Source organism: Hordeum vulgare, chromosome 7H (genome assembly GCF_904849725.1).
Source record: "Hordeum vulgare subsp. vulgare chromosome 7H, MorexV3_pseudomolecules_assembly, whole genome shotgun sequence".
NCBI classification, from domain to species: Eukaryota; Viridiplantae; Streptophyta; class Magnoliopsida; order Poales; family Poaceae; genus Hordeum; species Hordeum vulgare.
In genome coordinates, this window is record NC_058524.1 from 83,205,052 (window position 1) to 83,214,786 (window position 9,735).

Here is a 9,735-nt window from a genome sequence, read left to right on the forward strand (position 1 = left end):
CCAATCCCGAATTCCCCCAAGTCCCCGAGACACAAATCCAAATCGCCCTCGCGTTAGGTTAGGCCGAGGCGAGTAGATTGGACTTGGAGCTCAGCACGCGGCGGCCATGGAGGACGAGGAGCACGAGGTGTACGGCCAGGAGATCCCCGTCGACGCCGAGGACGTCGAGATGGGCGCCGGGGGCGACGACGCCGCCAAGGTTCGTGACGCGCCCGCCGCCGCCGCCGCGGCTAGCTCCGCTTCTCCCCCCCTGTCCCGGACCCCAAACCCTAACGACGGTGCTGACCCTCTTCGTGTCCAGCTGCACGAGCTCGACGAGATGAAGCGCCGTCTCAAGGAGATGGAGGAGGAGGCCGCCGCCCTCCGCGAGATGCAGGCCAAGGTCGCCAAGGAGATGCAAGGTGAGTGCCGTGTCCGTGTACGGAACCTGTCGGTGTCAACTTTAGGACCCGCATACGGGGCAGGGTGGTTGGGGAATTTCAGATCCGGGACACTACTGGAACGTTTGGTTCTCGGGCAAGCGCTGGCCTCACCCAGCCCAGCATGGAGGCCAATGGTTTTGTTCCTTGGCGAGCTCGCCTCATTACCCAGCTTTTGGCTTGCTTCCGTTAGCAAGTCTAGGAATCCTAACGCGCCCTAGGATCGCATGTTCTCTTGCTGCCGATTAGTATGGGTATGTTAACCAGCGGAGTAGGTTCTACGGGGTCGTCTAATTACTTCAAATTAGTCCCTTCGTCGTTTCTTATACGCGATTTTGGTAGTTTGCCTGCCTTGAGATGCATATAATGTTGTTTTACGCATTCATAATCCTCTTAATTTCCTTTTAGAAAAAGAACCCTCTTAATTTAACCAGTTGGTGTGATGGTAGTTCTGTTTTGGTAAAGCATAATATGGGAGTATTATGTAACCTTCCACAAAATGATGTTTAATAATAACTGCCTCTTTGCTTGCCAAAGCATATCCAAATGGGTGTGTCTAGGGCACATCTAGATGTGACATGGTTATTGCACATTTAAATGACTAAATCAAGCATAAAAAGGAAATGAAAAAAGAAAAAGACACATGAATCTCCATGTAAGATCAATGATATAGAACTTAGGTGTGCAATACTTATCTCACATTTAGATGTGCTTTGGCAAAACCGTATTCAAATGTAGTAACATCATATTCCTGTGTTGGATCAATCTTGGAGCATATTATTTTAGCCTTTGTTACACGGTTTATGCTGTAATTTCTACATCAATATTTCCTTGCTAATGTGTAATTTCTATAAACACATTGAGTCTTTGTACCCATGTAGGCGGAGATCCTAATGCGACCACATCTGAAGCAAAAGAAGAGATGGATTCTCGTTCTGTTTTTGTTGGAAATGTAAGTTTTCATACCGTTGTTGTCTAAATTTAGTTGGCACTCAGTACATTTCCCTCCGTCTCAAAATAAGTGTCTCAAGCTTAGTACAACTTTGTACTAGAGCTAGTTACAAAGTTGAGACACTTATTTTGGGATGGAGGGAGTAGTAGTTATGATCACCTAGGTATATGCAATACAACTGATACCATATGTTTCTTTTTACATGCGACAATGTTTGTTCTGCTTGTGAAATTGTTTATAGAAAAGCTGATGTTCAAGTTAGCAACATGATTTGCTTGACCAGCCCAAATTTTGTTGAAAGTGCTCTTAGATCAGGTGTTAATGTTTCCACTGAACATTCTATCTTTACTTTGATGATTTTTGTTTCTATTCTCAACAGATAGTGTCATAGTGCCAATCAGCAAGGTGTTTAGTCCCGTAAATAGTGCCATAACTTTGAACATGTATCATTGACAATCATATTTTATCAGTGACTTGAAATGCACTCTGTATTTTCTGTCTTTATCTTTGTATTTTTTTTCTGGTGCATTGATTGAGAAATGACATTGGCCGCAGGGTAGTCTGCTATCATCAAGTCTTTGAAACCGAAATTTTGGCATCTGGCTGAGTCTCAGTGCAAGTTCTAGTGATAGCTTTAGAGGGGGCAAGAAAAAAGAGGAAAAAAATCCATGAAAAAAAGAAAAAATATTTGAAAAAATAAAAAGGAAAAGAATATAGAAAAGGAAAAAAAGAAAAAAAAAATACAGTGATAGAAAATGCCCCCGAAAATGTCAGTAGAGAACTGCTGCATGTACTCCACCTGGCGCTTGAGACTCATACATGGACTGATGTGGCATGGTATCAATAGCCATCGGTAGATGAGAATCAGTGGCAGGGGTGCATAGGCATGACATGTAAGTGTGACCTCACATTTTATGTTGTGTCTATTGAAGAATGCTATGTTTTTTCTTTTTCATGTTATGCCTGCTGGAGAGTTTTATTCTCTGTAGTATGTGTCATTTCTCCCCTTGGAATTAATCATGTTTTAATAATAATTAATCTAATGGTTCTTCTGCCAGTTTTGTCATCTTTCAGCAAAATATAACCAATAGAACTTCCTTTGCTTTTGTAATATCCGTAGGAAGTGTGTATGTCAAAAATTTACTAGAGTGCTGGTGTTTAGGGGCGTCTATATGAGTAAATGATATCTGTAGTCATGATGTTAATAGGCATTGGATGCATCTCAGTTTGAAAGCATGTGGACATATATACCTGCTTTTTGCTTAAACTGAGGCAATGACAGACTTGCTCTAGCAGTAACATATATTGTGCAGACCTGTGCAGGCCCTGCTGTCCCCTATTTCGACTTTTGGTGTATGTGTGTCAATATGCGTTTCAGCCTGCATCTGTGTAGCAAGAAGCTTATGATATGCAACTTATTTTAGAAGGCGACATGCCTAGATATTAAATAAACATTGCAGGATGAGCATCTGTTTTCCTTTGTCCATTACATCCTGTTTAAGGTCTAGTGTGTAGGCAGTAGGATATTGTAAATGCGAACAATTAGTTACTATATGCAGGTCAAACCATGTGTAAGCCATACAACATTGCAGACGTGAATGCTTTTCCTTCTGATATGAAAAATTAATACGAGGCCGAGCTGCAGACCAGTACCACTATCAGTTCCAAGTTTATCTGTTTACACCGTCAGTTCTGTGTACCCAGTGATTTGTCCTCGCATCTGTATAACAAAGTTTGTTTACTTATATGCACACTCCTTTTGCATCATTATCACTGAAAGTACATTTCTACTCCCTCCGTTTCTAAATAGTCTTTTTAGAGATTTCAATGCGGACTACATACGGATGTATATAAACATACTTTAGAGTGTAGATTTAGAGTGTAAACTACATACGGACATCCTTTGCTCTGTATGTAATTCGTAGTGGAATCTCTAAAAAGACTTATACTCCCTCCGTTCCTAAATATAAGTCTTTCTAGAGGTTTCACTAGTGAACTACATACGGATGTATATAGACATACTTTAGAGTGTAGATTCACATATTTTGCTCCGTATGTAGACCATTAATGAAATCTCTTAAAAGACTTATACTCCCTCCGTCCCAAAATAAGTGTCTTAACTTTGTACTAGCTTTAGTATAAAGTTGTACTAAGCTTGAGACACTTATTTTGGGACGGAGGGAGTATTTAGGAACGGAGGGAGTATTTAGGAATGGAGGGAGTAGTAAGGAATGTGTGAGGAATGTTAGGCTATATGCTACACAAAGCAGATGTGCTTGATTAACTTGCATCACAGGCCTGGTGTTCAGAATCTAGTGAATCAAGTAACAACGGTAGTTTCTTATTGTGAGTGACATAACCAGTTAAAATTTGGGATGTTTGATGAAAATTTATCTCTATTCATAGAACAGTAAGAGAAGTATTAACTACTGTGGAGCTCTAGTGAATTCACCGGTTGATAGTTTGCTCAAATTGAGATGCAGTCTGGTACTGTTGGTTTATTTGAATGTTTCATTAGTTGTAAGCTGATTTTTAATGTGTTATGTGACATTGTAAGTGTACTCATTATGTTTTGTAATTGTATGATCACAACTGCAGGTTGACTATGCATGCACTCCAGAAGAAGTGCAGCAGCATTTTAATTCTTGCGGAACCGTCAACCGAGTGACTATCCTGACTGACAAGTTTGGGCAGCCTAAAGGTTTTGCTTATGTTGAATTTGTTGAAGCAGAAGCTATTCAGGAAGCTGTCAAGCTGAGTGAGTCAGAGCTTCATGGTCGGCAAATCAAGGTGAGCTGTGAATCATGCTCCACTTGAACTGCAACTAACCACCTTATGTTCATTAACCTATGTGGCATGCTGACCTTCCTTGTATGTTCATCAGGTTGCACCGAAGCGAACTAACGTTCCTGGGTTGAAGCAGCCCCGAGGGGGCCGAGGATTCAACCCATATGGCGGCCACCCCTACATGAGGCCATATCCACCACCGTTTTACAGTCCTTATGGTGGTTATGGGTAAGTTTAATTTTGTTTACTTGGTACCCCTCGCCTCTTGCTTCTGAAATAACGAGAGCATCATCATCACTCTTGTCTAAAATGCCCTGCTGGTTTTTCCTATTGCAGGAGAGCTCCCAGGTTCCGCCGACCGCGCAGGCCCTTCTATTGAAGTTCTTGCTCTAATGGAATTTTGTCAACACATGACAAAACTAGTCTTCGATCGAGCTTAAGCCAGTCAGAGAACTCAAATCCTTATATCGTGTTTTCATTATTTCACAGTGGAATATGTGATGGTTGTTGTGTAATCTACTCTGTTGTGTTGAAAAATGTGTAAGCCATTACATGCATCAGCATTATGTACTATTTGACTTAGCAATCAAGTCATCCGATATACTATGCCTGGAACTGGATTATATCTCGTGCTTTAAAGGAGTTATTATTCTGCGTGTACTTGTTATCATCACTTTATCAAATCGATAGCTTAGGTCCCAAGATCTGCGGTAAGCATTGTATAGTGTCAAGTTGCAAGTTGCAACAGCCAAGCTTTTAACAGTTTTAAATTGTAGCCATAGTAGAAGATTCCCCTAAAAAGAAAGTGCAACAGTTTCACAAAGAATCTCAGTAGCAATAACCAGATAATCTACTCCCTCTGTACCACAATATTGTTGTTGTGGACAACAAATATTCCAAATCAAGGTAGTGTAAGGCGTGAGATAAATATTTCAAGGTAGTGTAAGGCCCCTCCCTCTCTATCTATCCAAGGGATCAATGTGATTTCTATTTACATGGGATCTAAGGCATAATTCTCAACCCAAAGACATAAAAAGGTGCTAGATTATCCGTTCAAAAAAAAAAGGTGCTAGATTATTTCCTCATAGTCACAAAAGCTTTTTTTTATGTTAATTTCTCTTGGCCAAAATATCTTAATCTTCAAAATATGTTTCCTGCGGAACACCGGTCCCATATTGGTAAGGTCCTCATACGTAAACTTGGCCGTAAATGCACCATTTGTATTCAACCGCCATTTTGAATGCATCCAGTGTTTCTCATAAGTTGGCTAATATCAACCTAAAAGCCACCCTATCCACGTGTCCCCAATCTAAATTGAATGTTCAAATGTCCCAACGTCGTTTTTTCTACGCGCCATGTTGCATAATGATGAATATTGTAGAACAAGCAGGTTGTTCGCTAACCAAGTGTCTTCCCAAAACTCCTAGATTGGCCATCGCCAACCTAAAAAAAATCTCTTAAAGAAAGAAGACTTTCCATCATCAAACCCTTCCAAAAGACTGAGTTTCGGTTTTGCTTCCACTTGAGATAAAGTTTTTGAATATAGATACTTATTATGAAGAAGCTTTTGCCATACACCCTTATCGTCAAGAAATCGGTATAGTCAATTACTCCATTCATAAAGAAATATAAGAGCGTTTAGATCACTAAAGTAGTGTTCTAAACACTCTTATATTTCTTCACAAAGAGAGTACTAAGAAAGCACTTGTTTTTTGTATTTCTATATATGTTTTCAATATCCAAACCACCACGATCCTTTGGCCAACACAAGATATCTCACTTAGCTTTGTGCTCATCACACTACGAGAAGAACCTAGACCGATAAATATCAAGCCTCTTCAACACCCCTTTGGATATTTTAAAAAAGGACATCATAAGCATGAGTAGACTTGCACGTCCATGAGTTAATCATGCCCCATAGGACATGAGTTTTCCCTTCCAACCGTTGAGCTTCTTTTGATATCTATCTTCATTTTTTTTTCATTCTTTGTTTGTGAGCTTAGGAAGGTGAATGGGTATTCCGAGGTACATTAACTAAAGAGATCCCACCTCACAATCAAAAAGTTTCCTACACTCACTCTCCATTTCTTTGACCTTCCCAAAGAAAAATAACTCGCTCTTATGGGATTTGGAGCAGAAAGCAATATGTCGCAGCGGGTCTTGCAAACGGTGGGTTTTGAATGATCTCGAGCAACAATTTGTTGAGCCATTCACGAAAGTTTAGCCTCTTGGCTATAGATGGAGTCGATGCATTTGGCCACTTCGGATCTCGTAGAAGGAAAACGAACATTTGTGGATCTCGTAGGAGAAAATTTTGGGATCCACGAGTATGATTATTACGACCCACAACACAACCCATTTTTCTTGTTACACAAAACAAGACTGCACAAGGCCAATTGGAAGGATCGATATGCTTGACTAGAAGGGGGGTGTGTGAATAGGCAACTACCATTTTTTTAGCTTTTCTTAACAAATTAGGGTTAGCAACAAAAGGTTCTCTAGATTAAAAACTAGGTGAGCAACCTATATGATGCGAACAATAACAACAACATGTGCAAGCAAGGAATACCACTCAACAATAGAAATCACAAAGTAAAGGTAAGAGATAACCACAAGTGGAGCCGGTGGAGACAAGGATGTGTTACCAAAGTTCCTTCCCTTTGACGAAAAGTACGTCTCCGTTGGAGCGGTGTGGAGGCACAATGCTCCCCAAGAAGCCACTAGGGCCACCGTATTCTCCTCACGCCCTCACACAATGCGAGATGTCGTGATTCCACTAGTGGTGCCCTTGAAGGCGGCTATCGGACCTTTACAAATAAGGTTGGGGCTATATCTACACAAAGCTTGGAGGATCCCAACAAGACCACAGAGCTTCACCACAATGGAATGTGGCTCTGGGGTGACCTCAACCGTCTAGGATGCTCAAACACCCAAGAGTAACAAGATCCACAAGGTATTAGTGGGTGGAATCAAATATCTCTTGGTGGAAGTGTAGATCTGGGCCTTCTCAACCAATCCCTAGAAAATCAACATGTTTGATTGGCTAGGGAGAGAGATCGGGCGAAAATGAGCTTTGGAGCAACAATGGAGCTTGGGAAAGGTAGAGGTGGTCTTCTTGGGGAAGAAGACCCCCTTTATATAGCGGGGGAAAGAATCCAACCGTTACACCCACTGTCAGCCCGAGCACAACGGTACTACCGCTCTGTGGTGCGGTACTACCGCTGCGAGGTGCGGTACTATCATACGCACGGTGGTGGCAGAAGGAGGAACTACTGCGCGGGGCAACGAGCGATAGAACCGCTGGAGCGGTACTACTGCGCGCCCTTACGGTACCACCGTAGGGTAGTGTCCAACTGCCACGGAAGTAAAAGATTACTTCCATGTCTACCTCCGCTGAGACTGCGGCTGTGCAAAAGTCCGGCACGGTAGTAACGGACATAGTTGCGGTACTACCGCTTGAGGGTGGTAGTAAAAAACTACATCCGGACATACTACTGTAGGTGCTTGCAATAGAGGCTGGTGACAGCGGTACTACCGCTGCTAGGAGAAGTACTATCGCTCGCACCTGCGGTACTACCGCTGGCCACTGAAAACAAGCATCTTGCTGCTTTCACTTTGCACAGACAAGGGGGAACGGACTGGAGCTCCATTGAAGCAAAGGAAAGGTGTGTTGGGGAACGTTGCATGGGAAACAAAAATTTTCCTACGCACACGCAATACCTATCCATAGTGATGATCATCTACGAGTGGGGAGAGTGAATCTACATACCCTTGTAGATCGCCAAGCGGAAGCGTATATAACGCGGTTGATGTAGTGGAACATCTTCGCGATCCAAATCGCAGCCCGTCCCGCGATCTCATCACGATCCGTCCCGTGATCCCATCACGATCCATCCCGATCTAGTGCCGAACGGACGGCACCTCTCGGTAACACACGTACATCTCGATGACGATCTCATCCTTCTTGATCCATCAAGAGGGGCGAAGAGGTAGATGAGTTCTCTAGCACGGCGGCATGGTGGTGGTGGTGGAGCTATTCCAGCAGTGCTTCGCCTAATCACCGCTCAAACTAGACTAGAGGAGAAACAGATCTGGAGAGAGAGGGCAACACGTGGCTGTTTTTCTGTGTCTCAAAAACCCTCAATACCTCTAGTATATATAGAAGGGAGGGAGGGGAGGAGGCAGCCTCAAACCCTCAAGGTTTGGTCGAAATTGAAGGTGGAGGAGTCCTACTCCAATCCTACTAGGAGTAGGATTCCTCCTTTCCACTTGGAAACCCTTTCCACCTTTTTCATCTTTGGGTTTTTTGCCTCTCAAACCTCATGGACCTTAGTTGGAGCTTATGTCAGCCCACTAGGGGCTGGTTTGTATCCTCCCACAGCCCATAAGGCCCCGCGGGGCGTGACACCCCTCCCGATGGTCCCTGGTACCCTCCTGGCACTCCCGGTACACTAACGATGAGTCCAAAACTTTTCCGGTGACCAAAACAGGACTTCCTATATATCAATATTTACCTCCAGACCATTCCGGAGCTCCTCATGACATCAGGGATCTCATCCGTGACTCCGAACAACTTTCGATTACCAACACCTATAACTCAACTATACCGAAACGTCATCGAACCTTAAGTGTGCAGACCCTGCAGGTTCGAGAACTATGCAGACATGACCGAGACACCTCTATTGTCAATAACCAATAGCGGGACCTGGATTCCCATATTGGCTCCTACATATTCTACGAAGATCTTTATCGGTTGAACCTCTATGTCAAGGATTCAGTTAATACTGTATGTTGTTCCCTTTGTCCTTCGGTATGTCACTTGCCCGAGATTCGATCGTCAGTATATCTATACCTAGTTCAATCTCGTTATCGACAAGTCTCTTTACTCATTTCGTAATACAAGACCTAATGGCTAACTCCTTAGTCACATTGCTTGCGAGGCTTATTGTGATGTTGTATTACCGAGTGGGCCCCAAGATACCTCTCCGTCATACGGAGTGACAAATCCCAGTCTCGATTCACGCCAACCCAACAGACACCTTCGGAGATACATGTAGAGCACCTTTATAGTCACCCAGTTATGTTGCAACGTTTGATACACATAAGGTATTCCTCCGGTGTCCGGGAGTTGCATGATCTCATGGTCATAGGAACAGATACATTGACATGCAGAAAACAATAGCGATAAACTGACATGATCATATGCTACGCTTATAGTTTGGGTCTTGTCCATCACATCATTCTCCTAATGATGTGATCCCGTTATCAAGTGACAACACTTGTCTATGGCTAGGAAACCTTAACCATCTTTGATCAACGAGCTAGTCAACTAGAGGCTTACTAGGGACAGTGTTTTGTCTATGTATCCACACATGTATTTGAGTTTCCAATCAATACAATTATAGCATGGGTAATAAACGATTAACATGAACAAGGAAATATAATAATAACCAATTTATTATTGCCTCTAGGGCATATTTCCAATAGTCTCCCACTTGCACTAGAGTCAATAATCTAGCTCACATCACTATGTGATTCTGATGAATCTAACACCCATACAGTTCTGGGGTTTGATCA

The 9,735-nt window shown here is 42.7% G+C and overlaps 1 protein-coding gene across 2 annotated transcripts; it reads left to right on the top strand.

The window, feature by feature from the left end:
• Positions 1-4,781, top strand: LOC123413657 (polyadenylate-binding protein 2-like). Of its 2 annotated transcripts, XM_045106598.1 has the most exons (6): positions 2-199; positions 302-401; positions 1,301-1,371; positions 3,970-4,161; positions 4,256-4,386; positions 4,495-4,781. In XM_045106598.1, the coding sequence occupies exons 1-6, from the start codon at positions 107-109 to the stop codon at positions 4,535-4,537; spliced, it is 630 nt and encodes a 209-aa protein (XP_044962533.1). In that variant the 5' UTR covers positions 2-106; the 3' UTR covers positions 4,538-4,781. The 2 variants fall into 2 exon arrangements, with proteins under 2 accessions (XP_044962532.1, XP_044962533.1); XM_045106597.1 differs by having other exon boundaries at positions 1-401.
• The last annotated feature ends 4,954 nt before the right edge of the window (positions 4,782-9,735 follow it).

Excerpts from the sequence above, each read along its gene's own strand:
- LOC123413657 (XM_045106597.1), top strand. The coding sequence starts at position 107 with ATGGAGGACGAGGAGCACGAGGTGTACGGCCAGGAGATCCCCGTCGAC. Across the intron at positions 1,372-3,969 it reads GTTCTGTTTTTGTTGGAAAT|GTTGACTATGCATGCACTCC; the intron begins GTAAGTTTTCAT and ends TCACAACTGCAG. Across the intron at positions 4,387-4,494 it reads AGTCCTTATGGTGGTTATGG|GAGAGCTCCCAGGTTCCGCC; the intron begins GTAAGTTTAATT and ends TTCCTATTGCAG.